The sequence below is a fragment of the Poecilia reticulata genome, chromosome 2, assembly GCF_904066995.2.
Source record: "Poecilia reticulata chromosome 2, P_reticulata-male-v2, whole genome shotgun sequence".
NCBI lineage: Eukaryota > Metazoa > Chordata > Actinopteri > Cyprinodontiformes > Poeciliidae > Poecilia > Poecilia reticulata.
The window spans coordinates 19,829,087-19,846,222 of NC_088831.1; the positions used below are offsets into that span (position 1 = coordinate 19,829,087).

Here is a 17,136-nt window from a genome sequence, read left to right on the forward strand (position 1 = left end):
AGATAAATAAAAACTGCTTCCTTTTTTTGTTTAAAACCTTCATTTTAAAAAATTCATTATTATTATTATTATTATTATAGTTACTATTGTCGTTGTTGTTGTAAACAACATCAACAGGAAAAAGAAAGCTTTCATATAGATAGAGATGGTCTAAAAATGCTGGCTTTTGTTATGAAAGTAATTGACCGGACGACGAAACTTTTATTTTGATACAAGTACGCCAAAGATTATCACTTGTGGGAAATAAATAAAGCCACCGAAAAACAGACTGTTATTTTAAAACCTGTTTTAAAGAACCATAAATGAAACATGAAAACAAAAGAGAAAACTAACCCGGATGTGTGTCAGTGGGAAAACATTCAGAGTTACTTCAAGCAGCAGCTGCTGAACGTCGTTGAGACGTGAAGTCAAAAAGTGACAGCAGAGTTTTCTTCCAGGGCGTTTCTGATTCTCTGGAAAGCCGCAGTCAGCAGAATCTTCCGGACTCTGACCCGAAACGTTGGACTGTTCCTGCAGTCCAGCTGAGCTCGGTGTTTCCGTGAGACCCTCCGCGGTGAGACATGAAGAGGAGACTGCTGCTGGTGTCCAACTCCACTCTGCACGGCAGCGGCTACCTGGACCACTGTCAGCAGCACATCTCCAGCTTCTTTGGAAAGTATGTCTGAACAGAAACCCGGGAGAAAACAGCCGAGGAGACTCAACTTAAGGCTATAAAGAGACAGGACATGTCAGCTGGGCAGCAGGAAACGAGCGCAGAATGTCAAAAGGAAGCAAATTGTTTTAGAAAAGTCCTCAAGCTGATGAGCCTCCAGATTTAGAGGCGGCTTTTGTTATGGGTGATTTGGCTCTTTGGTCTGGGTGGCATGGGACAGAGGGGCGTCAAGAGAAATGCAACAACAAAAACTGAGAAACACTGAGTTGTTTCTGTGGCTAATGCTCTATTCAAGTTGTCTCGAGTTCAGTACTCGTATGTAAATTGAAAAACAGAGGAATATGTTATATATGTTTTGGTGGTAAAATCAATGATCACCAATTCGCTCTTTGGAAAGTAAAGTAGCAACGGTAGTGGTACTACAGGTTTTTGTAGCGCATATCTAATCCAGTCAACAGAAAATTCAGTTCAGGAAGATGACACACCAAAGTAAAAATGCTGCTCTTCTTGACGCACTCTTGGCCCTCGCTTGCAAAGCAACCAATCCTGGAGCGCCATTTATTTTCCTTGGCGCTGTAGAAGCGTGGAGAACCCGACTTGTGTGCAGAACGAGAACGCTTCGCTATTTGCACGTTCAGAGAATGGGCGCCTCCGTACACCACTGCCGTATACCAACGGGTGGCTGATGGCGCTGAAGTTGGCATCTGATTCACAGCTTATTGTCTTTCTCAAATATCATCACGTCAATGCCTTTTTAGTTATTAAAGTCGCTAACAAACCACATGCTAACTGTTTTTGTGTTTTCTCAGAGTGTTGGCTTAGTTGCCAGTGAGGCGTCAGAAGGAGGGGTTTGCCCAGGGTGTCATCAAGTCAAGGACGACCCCCAATTAGCTATAAACTACTATATGTGTTGATTCATCCTTCAGGAATGTGAAGAGAGTGCTGTTTGTTCCCTATGCCCTCCATGACAGAGATGCCTACACAACGACTGCCAGGAACAAGTTCAGATCCTTAGGTAGGGCTGGACGCCACCACTACCTCTAAACTGTTGCTCCTGTGATCACAGTCTTCAGGGGTCTGGTGTGTTCCTTACTAAAGCTGAGTGTAAATGCATTCCAGCTGTGTTCTGAAAAGGCTTGTTTTGACTTGTCTGCTTGTGACTGCGGCAGGTTATGAGGTCGACGGCATCCATGAGGCTGCAGACCCCGTCGAAGCCGTCCGAAAGGCAGAAGGCATCTTTATTGGTGAGAACTGAAGGTGGAGAGTTGCGGTGACGCTACCCTCCCTACAGCATTGCCCCCTTTTTTTTTTTTTTTAACTTTTTCAACCTTTGTTAATTCTATCATCTCTGTGCTATAAAATGGCGCTGTATGCCGGGAAAACACATAAATCTGCCCTTTTAACATTTTATGAAGCTGCGGTCAGCTCCTTCAGAGGGAGTGAATATGCAAAAAAATTAAATAAAACATCCCACTACTTCTTTAAGTGCAAGAGCAACTCTTTTTTTAAGAGCGTTGTTTCCAAACACTTCACTGCCACAACCTTTTCCCCACAACCTCGCTGACCCCGCATCCGCGGAGACGCTAACGGACGCATCTGCTTGCAGGAGGAGGCAACACTTTCCGGCTGCTGAAGAGCCTTTACGACACCAACGTGGTGACGGAGATCAGGAAGCGAGTCCTGGAGGTGGAGCGCACACACAGCCACGTCCCTCAGAGCAGACACTGTCCTGCAGAACGCAACACGACGTCTCGTGATGTTTTCCCGTTCTCTGTTCCTCCTCCCCTTCCAGGACGGCGTCCCGTATATGGGCTCCAGCGCCGGAACCAACGTGGCGACCATCAGCATCAGCACCACCAATGACATGCCCATCGTTTTCCCGCCGAGCTTCAACGCCATCGGCCTGGTCCCCTTCAACATCAACCCGCACTACCTGGACCCCGACCCCAACAGCCGCCACATGGGGGTGAGTCGAGAAAAAACCTAAAGAGACTGAAGAGTGGCGTCCAAGCTTTCTGCTCTAAGAGACAAAACTGTTGGGTACAAAGAACTTAGGTGTGAGTGCTTTTTACTTTGTTTTATGTGCTCAATAATAAACCAAAGTAAAAGTTAAAATCACTGTAGGCAAGTACAAAATGAAGAACAGAGGTTTGGTTCAACTGCGTTACAAGACAGGCCCAAAGGCCGTGACTTTGTGGGGTTGGTTACCTTCTTATCTGGGCTGAATGCTTTACGTCTGAGGAAAAGTCGGTCCATGTTTGTGGTTCTAATCAGCTAATACAAATGGAGAAACGTCGTCAATAAATGGGAATCTATTTTGTTCTAAGATGCTATTTATCTATAAAAAAATCTTGCTCTACAAAATGAAGAACAGCCCGTCTGCGTCGACCAGCCTGCGCTCGCTCACACTGAGCACGGATGGCCACGCAAAGTCCTGGCTTTACAACTGACCTAAGTAGTCGATGGTAAATTCAGGTTTATTTACTAAAATAAGGGCTAATGCATATCAATTAAGGAGTATGACAAAACATCCGAATGGTGGAGTGATTATGAATATACGTCCGTATCGACTGCATATTTTAAGTTGAGCTATGCCAGAAGAGCTGCAGCAAATTAAATAATCTGGAGGAGAAAAAAGAACTCAAGCGGTATGCAGGCTTTCACTAGTATATTATAAGCCTGGCGGCCCACCAGGCTTTACTTGACCCCCCCACCAGGCTAAGTGTTGCTTATTTATTTTAATACAGTAGTAACAGCGAGAGCAAAGAACAGGCTAAGCCAGATTTATATATAACAAAACATCAGTAATCGTTAGCAGACAATTTAAAAAAGATAACAGCATTGCATTTGATTCTACCAACAAAACCTACAGAGATACTAGTTTTATTTACTGCACCACTGTATTTTCTTTGTTGTTGTTTTTTTAAATTTCCTGTTAATTCTTTAACATTTTTTAACACAAAAACGCAGTGGGGCAACTGGTGGACCTCCTTAGTACCACCAGGCTGAGCTGGTTTTTTTCTGGAGGAAACCCTGGTATGAATACTTTAGGAAGGGATGAGCAAATCTCATCAGGTCCATCTTTAATCATATACTGTGCTTAGCTGAGCAGTGTTATCAGCTTAGTGCTTCTTATCGCAGCCAAAGAAAAGCTCAGTAAACAAACTGGATTTGACTTTTTGTTATTTTTTTTAAAGCTATTTGTAGTTTATTACTAATTGTTTGTATGAAGTCCAGGCAGATTGAGATCGTTTCAACTTCACATGCTTGAAGTAAAAACCCAACCTGTTTGAGGTTCTTCATATCGACCTGTGCTTATCTAAAACACATGAATGTGTCACAGTTCAAACACAGCTGTGATGAAAGAAAAAGAAGAAAAAAAAACTCATCTGTATGCTGAAAACCTGCAGTGGTTTGAATTTATCCAGCACAGGAAACTGCAGAACAGCAGAGACGCGTTGATTTAAAGGCGTCAGCAAAAAACCGTGTCGGCCATCTTGAATGTGACTCTTTCTTCTATTCGATTCTGCTGCTGCTTCCTCTGGAATCGCTGAACAAGAAGAAATTTACCTCGGTGCGTACGACGCTTTGCAAGAACACTGTAGTGATGTCGTGGTTTAGTCTTAGTTTTAAACAAACTTTCATTTATACTTTGTTTCCCTACAAATATTTGTGGAGAAATAGAGAATATTTCAGACAAATTTATTTTCAGATTTAGTTAAAGCCAACGCAAAGGTGATCATTTATGTCGTCAATGAATGAATAAGGACAGAAATAAACCGGGACCATATGCTTTGGTTATATTTTTTACATGTTTTCTACAGTATTTATTCAGAGTTTTGTATATATTTACCAATCCATTCATCCAGTTGATATTCAGGAACATTTCATCTAGATTTTTAATTCAGATTCATTTTTTATTCTCAGTCTTATGTAAAAGTCAAGAGACGGTTCAGATCAAAACCTTCATTCTTCCTGCGTTAGGATGGCCTAGTCAAAGTCCAGGCCTTGATCCAACTGAGGATCCGGGTGACACGTTAACATAACTGCAGCTGTTTTCACCAGTTATGGTTTTAATTCAGTTATCTGAAAGAGCCTGGAGGAAAAGTAACATTTGCTCTGTTTGTAATGCGCAAAATAAAATCAAAGGGCAGCACATTGTGCAACAGCTCCCCTGGAGGCCAAATACACACATTACAATAACAGTAAAATAGTGCTGTTATGCATCATTGCATGTCCATATGGCTCCAAAACTATCTACATTTCTGTAAGTTCTGTAACTTTTAAAATCTGTTGTGGTTTTTATTTTAGTTTGCCACAATACGTTATCTTTATTTTAGTTTTGAAAGGTTCTTTTTGCAGTTTTACTTGAGACTAAAACAAATGATGAGCCGACTCAGTTGATATGATTTATTGTGGCGGAGCGTTCACATAGCAACAGTCACACTTGCACTCTTAATTTAAGAAAGAAATGTAAGAATTGGCGGGACTCTGGTTTTGTCGGCCATCTTGTGTGCTGAGGTTTGTTGGCTTGCAGACGGTCAGTTTTTCCTCTTTTTACATGGTTTGTTTTTTTATGCACAGACATGTTATGAAATGAATCCTGGTACAAAAACAGTTGAAGTATCACCTTGTGTGACATTGTTGTTGTGCAGGAGACCAGGGAGCAGAGGATAACCCAGTACCATGAAGAACCCAACACTCCCAGTGTTCTGGTGAGTCAAAACCAGCTATTATTGGACTGTCCTGGTTCATTTCTGTTTTATTTATTCGGGGGGTTTTTAGGGACTGAGGGAAGGCTCCCTGCTGCTGGTGGAGGGAGACAAAGCCACGCTGCTGGGAACGACAAAGGCCCGACTCTTTACCAGGTACTCTGTCACTTTAAAAGTCTTTGTTTATTTATAAACGCTTAGCGTGTGAACGATGGCAGCTGAAAAACTGAAATATTTACATACAAGTCAACAACTCCCACAGGCCCCGAAAACTTAAATCACCTTCTAATCATTATAAAACTGAAATTGGACATTTTTCCCCCCACTAATGTGTCGTCTTAATCAAATCAGGTTAGTTCAAACTTAGTCCATTCCCACCATTACATGAGCAATATGAGAAACTAAACTTCAGTATTTAACTGGAGTTTTATTTCAGATTTTATAAAAGTAGTGGTGTTGATTTAGAATCAGTCCTGACTGACGGGTCAGAAACTCAGTGAATACACCATAACAAAGTCTCAGGATGCTCCAACGGCAACACTCTTCAGTGTTTCAAGTTCTGAGTGAAGAATAGTCAGGTAGCCATTTTTAGTGTCAGTGAGGAGTTCACAAGGAAGTCAAAGGACGTATTCAGATATCAAGCAAAAAAAAAAAAGTTTTCTACGGCATGTCAGGACACAACCTGCAGTTCATTCAGGCTGCCAGAGAGAGCAGCATGTTAGCAGGTAACAGGAAGGCTGAACACACTTCAGCAACGTTTGCTGCTTTGTCCTCTGGACCGTTCAACTTCTGAGTTAAAGTTTGGATCTGTTCTCTAGGAAAACAAATGGAGACCGCTCTAATGATTGCAGCGCTAACCATGCTAACTACTAATGTAGGATACTAAAGTCAAACAGCAACTGCTCTCTCTCACACACGGTGTACAGTCACGCCTGGCCCTACTATTAATTAACAACCACCGTCACTACTCTGCAAACACTTAAAAGGTTTTGTTGATGCGACTTAAATACAACTGCGTTTGTTTTCTTATTTTTCCGCGTGACGCCGCTGCAGGTCTTATTTTATTCTATTTGATTTTTGGACCTCATCTTGTTGTCCAGTGAGAATCTATTTTCATCTGACCGAGACTCTTGCACTCTGTAACCCGGACCCGTCCTCTGACTGTTTCAGTGGGAAGCCCTCGGCGGAGTTCGATCCCGGCAGCGACCTCAGCTTCCTGCTGACAGACGCACAGTGAGACGTTAAAGAGGAACAGAAACCATCCACAATAAAAATCTGAAACAAACACGCAGTGTGTCTTAATATGAACAGTTAGCAATGTAATCGACAACACTTACAATAATACTCAGTGATTTTTTATTAAGATCTGAAACCTCCTGCTGAAGTTCCCGCCGGTCCAAAATAACGTGGAGACAAAACACAGGACAAACAAAATGTGAACAAATCTGTTTATTTCAGCCCAAAAGTGAAATCATCTCTTTTTAGAAATTGTTAATATTTACTCTCTAAGTGTAAGAATACATACATCAAAAAAAAAGTCAATATTTACTCAAAGCAGAAAGGAAAACAGAGTGGTATTAAATATAAAAAAAGAAACGCACACGGCTGCAGGACTGGAGTCAAATCACTACAGAGTCAGTTCAGAGTCTGATTTTAGATTCTCTACATTTAGCATAATTCTTTTTTTTAATAGAAATCTTAACCGTGTTCAGATTCAAATGTACAAATTATGGACCAGAGAATTAAGACGCTGCAGGTGGTTCAGACCGAGTGTGAGCAGATTTCACTCCAGCTGGTGAAAGCGAGACGTGAGCTCACCCATAAACAACCACAGATCTTCAAAATCTTTCATTTATCATGAACAAAACAAGCCGATTTAAACCAGTTTTAAATGTGCTACATTAAAGACAAGTTTGTGCAGATTTAGCCACTCGAATCGAATCAAGACGGTCACCATGAGGAAGTAAAGGTTTCTCTCACAATCCCCTCACAGGCATCAGTCAGAATGTTAACAGTGATTTCTCCAGGGTGGAATAATAAACAAAAACAAGACTTGAATAAAAGTTCATTTATGGTTGATTTTCTCTCGTTAACACAGGCTCCCGTCAGTTTCCGACACGCTGCCTTCAGGTTTTGATAACATTATGGATCATTGTGTTAAAGTTATATTACTATTTCATTCCATTATAGATTCATTGTCACAAATCATAAAACTACAAAGTGGTTATTTTGATTTACAATTCAACTGTGTGATGAAGGCTATTGCATAATTAACTTTTTTTTTTTGGTGTCTGGGTTGACTTTAAAATTACTTAAAATCTGGAATAAAAACATAAAAAAACAACAATACCAGATTGGCTTATTCTACATAATACACTGATCTTCTAAATTACATCCATTTCAAAAATTTACCACAGAAATTTACATCTCAATGCTTTATTAGGAAACCATGCTGAGTTCAGTCCAGGAACCTTCAGTGTAGCTAAATATCCAGAATTAAAAGCTTGTAAAAAAGCACGTCATCATTTTTTTAATGCATATTGATTATTTTTACAAACTCTAAATTATCAATAAGGTGGAAAAGGCTTAAAGGTCATCATCTAAATATAAATGAATAAAATAACTTCCCTGTTTTGGACAATACATTTTGAACTTTAGATGTGAAACTAAAACATTTTAACTTTCTTTTCATTTACTTACTTGAAACTAAAGTCAACTTTTCATGACCGCTGAGGTTCAGTGGAAATGTTGTAGTTTTGTCTTAAGTGCACTAAGAAATACATTGTAGCAAAGAAAGGAGCTTATTTTGAGTCAATAATCCTCAATATTGATGAGAAAGTTCTACTTCCATTAATGGATTATTTCACTTGGGGAAAATGTCTTGTTATAAGTGAAATGATGTACAATTAGAATACTTTTTCATCAACACAAAAGATTATTGACTAAGAACAATGTGTTCTATGTCAATAAAATTATTTCAAATGTGCCAAGATATTTTCACTATAAACTAGACGACAAATACTTGGCAAGATTTCGTGCGAAATTTTTTTTTGATTATCAAAAACAATGAAGTCAAGTTGCAACGTATCAAGAAACTTTTAAGCGAATCTTAGTGGCACCATGTGTAAAAGGCTGGTTGTTTACGTTTCACCCTGCGTGGATTAGAGCAAATCTAGAATAAATTCAAAGTCATGTCTTTAGAAATCACTAAAGTTACTTGATTTTTTTATTAGTCCATCCTGAAAACAGAGCAGTTTAAGCAGAAAATCTACATTTGCGTAACATTTATGCTGATGAGTTTGATCGGAAAGAAAAGAAAAAAAAAACATATTAACCAACAGTCTTACCAGGCCTGTTTAATTATTTTAGCCTAATAAAGAGACACGCCTCTAATTTTAAAAGTGCAGTAGTCCAAACTGCTCAGTGTGCTCTTATTGATTTAAATCTGTTCAAAGTTTCAAAGGTTTTACAGGGATTTGAACAAGAAGCTAATGTTAGCAAACGTAGCCTCATGTGCTACGTAGCTAGCTAGCCTGGCTAAGACTGAAGAAACTACGATGAGAGAAATATTATGGTATGTTTAGGATGAGTGACCCTATTTACACCAGGTATAGGTCCATGATTCAGACCGTAAGGGTAAACATGACGTATGTCCATGTTTTATCATCAATAGAAATCCAACCAGTGTGGAAAAGCAACAACGTAACTTTTAATGTTTTGAATACGTTTCATGCTCTCGCCCACTGTCTGCTGTTGAAATGAAGTTATCAAAATATGCAAACCCAATATGGGCAAATAGCAAAAAAAAAATTTTTGTTCCTTTTCTTTTAAATACATAAACACATAACACAAGTAAGATCAGAGTCATTAGACATAAAAATAGCAACCAGCTGATTCTTTTTTTTTTTTTTTAAGTTTCTAGCGAAGCTGCCAGTCACCAGTTTGTAATCTCAGGAAAACTACAAGAAAATTAACAAAAAAAAAAAGAGGCCTCAGTGCAAGAAACGGCAGGAAAGTAACAAGTGACCACGGATTAAACCCCGCCCCTTAGCTACGGTTGCTATGGCTACTCCGATTAGCAACAGCTAAAAAGCCACAGAGGAGTGTAACAAGCCTGGATGATTATTCTTTTTTGCATTATCGACTATTTTTCCTCTAAGAGGATCAATACATTCCATCAATAAACTGTACTGTTTAGCAGCACAAGTCAACTAGTGAGATAAAATTTTACTGTTAGTTTGTTTGATTCTCTGACTTCATGCGATAAGAAATTTAGACTGTTAAAAAATGTTTTCACAGAGAATCAATTTGATTTTTGTCAAAATAAAATCAATACTTCTTATAATCTGCAGGAGTAGGAGGACCACTCCAAATGCTAATAGCGGTAGCATTTACTTCCATTAGCAAATAACAATAGCTATCGTTGCTAATAACGTTAGCATTCAGACGTATTTAATGCAAACTCATTTGCATACCATCAAATGGCAGCTGAATCACAGAGCAGTTGTTCATTGTGTATTTTTTCGCTACATAAAGGCAGAAAAAAGAAAATGCGTGTAGTGTAGTAACACATATTGGTCTCCAGGGGTCAAGATGTATTCTAAAACCGTCTTCTTCAGGTCCGGGGTTTAACCAAGTGATCAAAGGTCAAAGAAAACAGTTTCTTGATTGTGTTAAATAGAGCTGGACCCATTTTTGTAAATCACCATTACTGTTTTGTACAAAATGCATTTAAACACACAAGAAAACCCTGCAGACACTCCCACACTCACTGTTACCAAACACCCACAGAAAGCAGGAGAGAAAACAAAGTAGAACAATATATATATTACTGCGGCACTCTGATCGTCTCCTCTCAGAGCAAATAGTCCATCTTTATCCAAAAATATTCAAGAATCTAAAATGTCCTCATTTCATATTGCTGTTTTATTGCTGCTGTTGGTCCTAATTCAATCAGGTGACTCCAGTACTTACAGATATTAATACTGGTTCTACTGCTACCCTTCATCAGCTGCTACACCTTTCTTCATGTATCAGCAGTTCTGGACTTTAAGGCCGACACGACCAATCAGCTCGTTACCTGTTTAATGTGATGACTAAGCAAAAACAAACAAAAAAAAAAAAACAGAAAAGAAGAGGAGAAATGTGCAAATCTGTTGAAAGGCCAAACCTGACGGACAGCTCAGCACAAGGCTGCTGCTCCCTGTGCATGCTGGGAGTGTTTCGTACATGTTGGTTTAAATGTCAGAGAACCACGGAGCGCGAGCCACACCGCATCACACGTCCGGGTTTACAGAAGCCGTTAAGTGCTTCAGTGTTGGCGGACGTGAAGCTGCACAAAGAGACAAAATGATCCTTAAACTTTTAAAAACGAGCGGGTTTGAAGCGTTGAGGGGATTTTATCTGTGACCAGTGTTTTCCAGCTTCTGTTTTGGCACGAATGCAACATGATTTAAAAAAAAAAAAACATTAAAAAGAGCCAAACAAATACAGTTACCTGTCCCTCCCCCAACAGTCATTACAGTGATTCTCTCTGAGGCTGGTTTACCCTGATTTCTTCTCTCCTCAACTTTCTCTCTCTCTCTCTCTCTCTGTCCGTCTTAAAATCTCGGCCTCTAAGCGTCAGTGTTCCCGTTCTCCTCCGGCTGCAGCTGCTCCTTCTCAGTGCAGTCCACCTGCGGGGGGCGCACTCTGTTAAAGAAACCCAGCTGAGAAGGGAAAGAAGAAGAAAAAAGATCATTTGAAAACTTTCTCACAAATCAAGACGCATACGGCGAGGCAAAGTGTTGGAACGATTCAGACACAAGTGCTTCATTTGAAGGTCAAATAATGGAGGAGAGGTAAAGAAAACTACAAGAAAACAAACATTAAAATAACGATTTAAAATAAATAAATAGCTTTGACATGATAATACATTTGAGCTTAGGGGACAGATGCAGTAACAGTAAGGCTCTCAGTCCAACACGTTCTGATTAAATTGGTTACAGAGTTGAGAATAAAAACTAAATTTAATGTATTTGCTTTCATTCAGTCACAGGTAGTACTAATAATTAATAAAGGAAAACATTAAACATTCCCAGGAGACAGGAACTAAAATTTCCCTGAAGGAAATTTCCGAAAGGATTAATAAAGTATTTATCTATCCTGCTCTGAATCCGAAGCATCAACAAGGTTTCATGAAGACTTTGGTTCTAGACTCACTGCGTCTGAAATCTAAAATATCATTTTTGGGACCATAAATAACAACAATAATAAAAGAAATTCCGAAACACTTCTATAGTGTCAGTAATGGACTTCCATAGAAACCGGCTCATGTTTGGCAGTAGATGTTGTAATAAACTGAGGGATCATGCAGATACTGAACAATAGTGGCCTGAGAACGGAGCCTTGAGGAACCCCACATGAGATTTTCCTGTTTGTTCACAAAGTCCCCAGTCTGCCAAATAAGATCTGAACCCTCTTTTCAACAATATCGTCGTCGTTGTCGTCTGTTTGCTGAAATCCAGCAACGATGAGGCAAGACGTTTTAGAGTTAGCATCGCTGTTGAGATGATCTAGAAGGTTCCTCACCTTGTACATGATGAAGATGAGCAAAGCCAGCAGCAGCAGTCCTGCAAGTACCGCCAGAGCGACCACCCAGCCCGGTACCGGCTGGGGCGTGTCGGCCACCCACGTCACCGACACGCTGACCTGGAAACGAGAGCAAGGAGCAAAGCTCAGCTTCTCCTCCATGAGTTTACCTTTACGATCTTCCACTAGGTTTTGATTGTTCTCTTCAGAATCTAAGGTTAGAAAGAAAGAGCTGGACATTTTGTGTGCAACACGCTTTACGCTTTACAAAGTATTTGTACTTTATAGATAACATATTTTGATTAGCTAACAGCATTGTCTCCTGTCCATGGAAACCGTAGTGCTGTCAAGCTGTATGCTGATGACTGCGTGTTGCAGTGGGACTCACGGTGGTGGAGTTGGCCGGCAGCTCAGTCTGCAGGTTCTTATACGGCATCTCGATGACCTCAAACGAGGCTGTGGATCGAACCACGTAGGAGCGATTCTGATTCTCAGTCTGAGGAGAAAGGAAACAAGATGATGCAAATGAGGTAAAGATTGACCAAAAGAAACAGTCAAGCTTTGAAAACCAAGCTACATAAAGGCCTGTGGGAAGAAACAACAACATACATTTAGGTGACATTAGCCGTCTGTGCCATCTGAGTTTTAACCAAACTTTTGACATGTCACAAAACAGAAGAAAAAAAAGGGAAAACGTGAATTAGTCGTGTTTCCATCTGCTGGTTTGGAGTATAATCTGAACAGATGTTGCCTGTAATAAACAAGATGGAAAGCACACTCCACACATTTCAGAAAAATGGAGAGTTCTCCCTCCAAACTGAAGGTTTGGACCAGGGGTCACCAACTCCGGTCCTCAAGGGCTACCGTCCTGCAACTTTTAGATGCGTCTCTGCTCAAACACACCTGGATCAAATAAACTGCTCGTTTCCAGCCTATTGCAGAGAGGAATGAATGCTGGTGAGGAAATTCAGACATTTTGGAGCAAAGGTGAATCTAAAAGTTGCAGGATGGTAGCCCTTGAGGACTGGAGTTGTTGACCCCTGACTCAGACGTTTCTCAGTTTCGTGTCTCTAATAAGCCAAAGATCCACCTGTGGATCCAACCTTAAATCTGTTTCCATCTCCCCTTGAGCGCCTAAACTTTTTTTCAGAAAAGCCAAAAACTTCCTCAAGAGAAGTTTCTCCCATCAACCGTTTCTTACGCGAAACTTCAAAATGTGCATAAAACCCGCCTCCCGCCAAGTGAATCTTAGTGAGCGGTTTTAAGAGCCGCTGTGTTGTCGCACCCTGAGGAAGTTGTTGACGTCCAGTCTGGAGTAGATGAACAGGATGGCGTTCTTGTTCCTCTCCAGACGGCCGACCTGACACCTCAGCTTCAGACATGTGGCCGTGTTGCAGTCCTGAACACGCAGTCAGACAAAAACAGAAGGTAAACTCAGGAAACTCGGAATGAAAGAGAAAATAAAAAGATAGTGAGGAATAAAAACAGGCCATGCTCTGTGTGTGTGTGTGTACCAGTATCTGCAGGTCGTTTTGCGTCTCTCTGGCCTCCAGGTCTCTCTTCCTCAGATGTCTCGTGTTTCCTCCCTCTGCCTCTCGGTCTCTGACGACGCTGGTGTTCTTCTGGGTCGCCACTGGGTTCTGACCGGCAAACAAAACACATTTACTGGGAACTTAATGGCCTGATCTGAAACCCCAACTGAACGCAGAGTGAGATTAATCAAAAATCAGTAGTTTCTATGGATACCAAACTCATGCAGGGTTTCCTCTCCAACTTGAATTTAAGACTTTTTCAGACCAGTATGATTGAAATTTAAGACCTTTATCACGACAGAAATGTACAGAAGATATTTATATCGTGGTGCTAAACTTTTTTGCACAGAATGCAGGTGTAACCGTACGTGTTGGCAACAGAAGTGAGCCAGAGAAGAAAGACACTTTAATTCTCTTCATGGGTAGAAAAGGATAAAGAAGAAAACAGCGTCCAGCGTCTTACAGAGACGTTGAGTGGGTTGATCTCCACGTCGGTGGTGCAGTTGATGGGTCCCTCGGTCTCGAAGCTGGTGATGTAGAGCAGAGAGCCGTTCCTGAAGTGATACGGCCATTCCACCTCCAGCGACGCCTTGCTGAACGTACTGGGCCCGTTGTTCAGCAGCTGAAAGAGCAGCACTTCGTCAACGTGAGGTCAGAGCCGCCGCAACGCAACTTTCCCCTCAGGTACATCTGGGATTTACTCAAAGGTAAATAATGCAGAAGCAGCCGAGGTCACGGAGACATTCGTCACATTTTTTCTGAATTTGCATGTCAGCCCTTATTTTGATATTCAGCCCAGAAAATAAACATGAACTTAAGATTAGATGGAAACATAATGAGCAGAAACATATTTAACTATAAACGTTTTGTATTTTGAGACTTTCGTACCTCGTAAACGTGAAGGATCTGCGGCCCGATGTCGTCTCCGAGCACCGGGGGGTTTTTGGGCTTCCAGTTGGCGATGGGCAGCAGCACCTGAGAGGGAGACGACGACCTGGGAGAGCAACACACACCGTTTCCATGGATACGTCCCGACATACTGACGCCCAGAACAATGAACGGGCAAGAGCAGACAGTGGGAACAACTCAGGGGAGTCTGACTGCTGGGTTTATTCCTACTCTACTTCCAACATTTGCACAGAAAAAAAAGATCAAATTGTATATTTAAGAAGAATAAATCAGGGTTTGGAAAGGAAGCTAAATGTGTGCGTTACCCTCTGATGGAGGCTTTAGCCAGGATATCCAGCTGCGTGACGCTGGAGACTCGAGGACTCGTGTTTTGAAACTGGTTAGAGCTGAAACACAACGACAACGTCGGTCACCTCCGTGGATTAAAAATGAGAGAAAAAACATAAATATAGTAGCAGATAAATGATGTGCGGCTCAAGGATTCATCTTAATCTGACCAACATGTTTCTCCCGACTGGAGGTGAAGAGATGAACCGTCAAAATAAAAGTGGAAACAAACCAAAGGCTGGTTACATTTTTTCTATGATTATTTCAGGCCTGATCTGTTTTAGAAATAAAATCAACACCACTTGCGCATAATTATATATATATATATATAATTTTTTTTTTTTTTTTACTATTTTTAAATAAGCTAACAAACCAATGTTTGTAATTAAAAAAAGGAAACATTCAAGTACCGTATTTCCTGGACTAGAAGTGACACTTTCTCCACAGTTTGGTTGGTCCTGGGACTTAAGTTTGTTTTTTCCTTTTTATAACTTTTTTTGACTGTTGCATTGAACATTAATTCATTCTGACAGAAATAAACCAAAGATTAAAAGCAAAGTTTCATCAAATCATATCTGGGGATTTACATTTAATAATGTCCAGATAAAAGGATCTTACATACGTTTTCTTTTTCCTCCATCTTCATATCGCATTTTTTTTTCTCTAAAGTCTGGAAAATACAGTACATCAATGTTGCATTATAAAAGAGCAACACAGCTCTACTGCAGCTCCTGAAGTACGTTTCTTTACGCTCACACGTTTAAAGTTGAGGAAATGCACCAGAGAGGCGAGGAGGAGTGAAACCAAATCCTGCTCAAACCTCTCATTAACATAGTTCAAGCCCCCCTCCCCCCTCCGCTCTCTCCCCCAGAAACACAAACACACAGGCTAACGCCGGGAGGCGATGCACTCTCTGGCATTTAGACGAGTCTTAACCAACAAAATCAGCTTCCTACTGAGTTCCTTGTTGGCTTAAAGCTTCTGTAAGGCAGCAAACATGGAGATTCGTGTTCGCTGTTCCCCGTGAAATAAAACTATTTCCTCGCTCGGCCAGCAGGTGGAGCTGCTGTCATTCCAGTTAGAAGTGCATCGGCGGGCGGCGGCGTACCTGACGATCTGGAGGTCGAATTTGATGGAGGTGTCCTCCTCCGACAGCTGGTGTACGCTGAACCCCAGCTCCGCCAGGATCTGACCAATGAGACGACAGAACAGGAGCCGAGAGCCAATGAGAGAGCAGGGAGAGATACAGACATACAAAACGTCTCAGGATACTTCCTAAAATATCTTAAAACAATGAGAGTGGCTCCCAAAAGTATTCACACCTCTTGCACCTTTTTGTCACTTTACAACAACAAATTTCAGTGAAATTTATTTGGATTACTTTTGACTGACCAGCACTAAAAAAAGGTTAATTGTGAAGCTGAACAGAGAAGGTGCCTGGTTTTCGTGTTGTTCTTCTCTTCAGGCCCTGTGAATACTTTGAAAAATGAGTTTTTTGCTGTGTTTTGCTAAATTTGCTCTGATTTGACCACATGTTCACTGTGTCCCTTACATGGCTTGTTTTTAACCTTCAAATGGGTTTTGTTTCAACAAACGCTTTCTTCCTGACGTTCCTCCATTAGGACCAGATGTGTAAAGTGAACGGTTGCTTCGGACTCTCCATGTTTGGATGTTGGACTTCAAGTTCTGTGGAAAGCCTGAGATGTCACTTTGAGTGTTTCCCCACCTGATAAGTCTGACACAATCGCCTCGATTGGGGACCAAAATGCAACATTTTCAGCTATAAATTGATCCAAACCCTGTGAAAAACCTGTTCCCCTCCTCGCCTGTGGGGGCGCTGCACCAAGAACCACTGAAGGAAACGACAGGAAAACCTCTGAAACGCAACTTCCTTCTTCACGAAATGTAAACAAAATGGCATCGCGTCAGGTTTTAGCGGTTGGAGGATTTTTCTTTCATCGTTGGTAAAAGCTAGCGTTAGACTCGTTTGTTTTGATTGCATTCACCCAGAATGCATTGCGTTAACGCCTGCTTCCTGCTTTTGGAGCGGTGTGCGGTCCGCTTGGCATGGACAAACACCAGCGTTCCCATCAACCTAACACAGACTCTGGTCTTCATCTGTTCATTAATGCTCTCTAATAAACTCTGTGCGTCGATCATTAGATCTCATCTACGGTCGTATTGGGACAATATGTGAAAAGGTTCAAGATGACGAGTCAGTTTCCGAGGCGCTATAAGTAATTTACTCTGGGATGTTTTTAAAGGTGTTTGGACGTCACTGCGTTGCCTCTGACTGACCGTAGTGTCTTTCTTCATGGGGTTTCCCAGGTCACACACCACCATTTTGGTCTCGTTCTCCTTCTTGTAAGCACAGGAGAGCCTGGAGAGAGTCTGTGGGAGAGCAGGCAGGAAGGAACGTCAACGTCATCGTACA

General features: G+C 41.1%; 2 protein-coding genes across 2 annotated transcripts in view; one reads left to right on the forward strand and one right to left on the reverse strand.

The window, feature by feature from the left end:
• The first annotated feature begins 218 nt into the window (after positions 1–218).
• Positions 219–6,649, forward strand: LOC103460202 (alpha-aspartyl dipeptidase). The gene is made up of 8 exons (XM_008402282.3): positions 219–655; positions 1,579–1,667; positions 1,822–1,896; positions 2,259–2,338; positions 2,445–2,618; positions 5,308–5,367; positions 5,438–5,520; positions 6,535–6,649. Exons 1-8 carry the CDS (start codon positions 561–563, stop codon positions 6,599–6,601), a joined length of 723 nt encoding a protein of 240 aa, XP_008400504.2. The 5' UTR covers positions 219–560; the 3' UTR covers positions 6,602–6,649.
• A 149-nt stretch (positions 6,650–6,798) lies between these two features.
• Positions 6,799–17,136, reverse strand: part of itgav (integrin, alpha V) — a 44,327-nt gene continuing 33,989 nt past the window's right edge. The window contains exons 23-32 of the mRNA XM_008402283.3: positions 17,001–17,093; positions 15,811–15,890; positions 14,681–14,761; positions 14,355–14,460; positions 13,930–14,088; positions 13,449–13,574; positions 13,220–13,333; positions 12,323–12,430; positions 11,935–12,054; positions 6,799–11,072 (exon numbers count right to left, since the gene is read on the reverse strand). Coding sequence (XP_008400505.1) covers positions 10,980–11,072; positions 11,935–12,054; positions 12,323–12,430; positions 13,220–13,333; positions 13,449–13,574; positions 13,930–14,088; positions 14,355–14,460; positions 14,681–14,761; positions 15,811–15,890; positions 17,001–17,093 — 1,080 coding nt within the window. The 3' untranslated portion in view covers positions 6,799–10,979. The remainder of the gene's footprint in view (positions 11,073–11,934; positions 12,055–12,322; positions 12,431–13,219; positions 13,334–13,448; positions 13,575–13,929; positions 14,089–14,354; positions 14,461–14,680; positions 14,762–15,810; positions 15,891–17,000; positions 17,094–17,136) is intronic.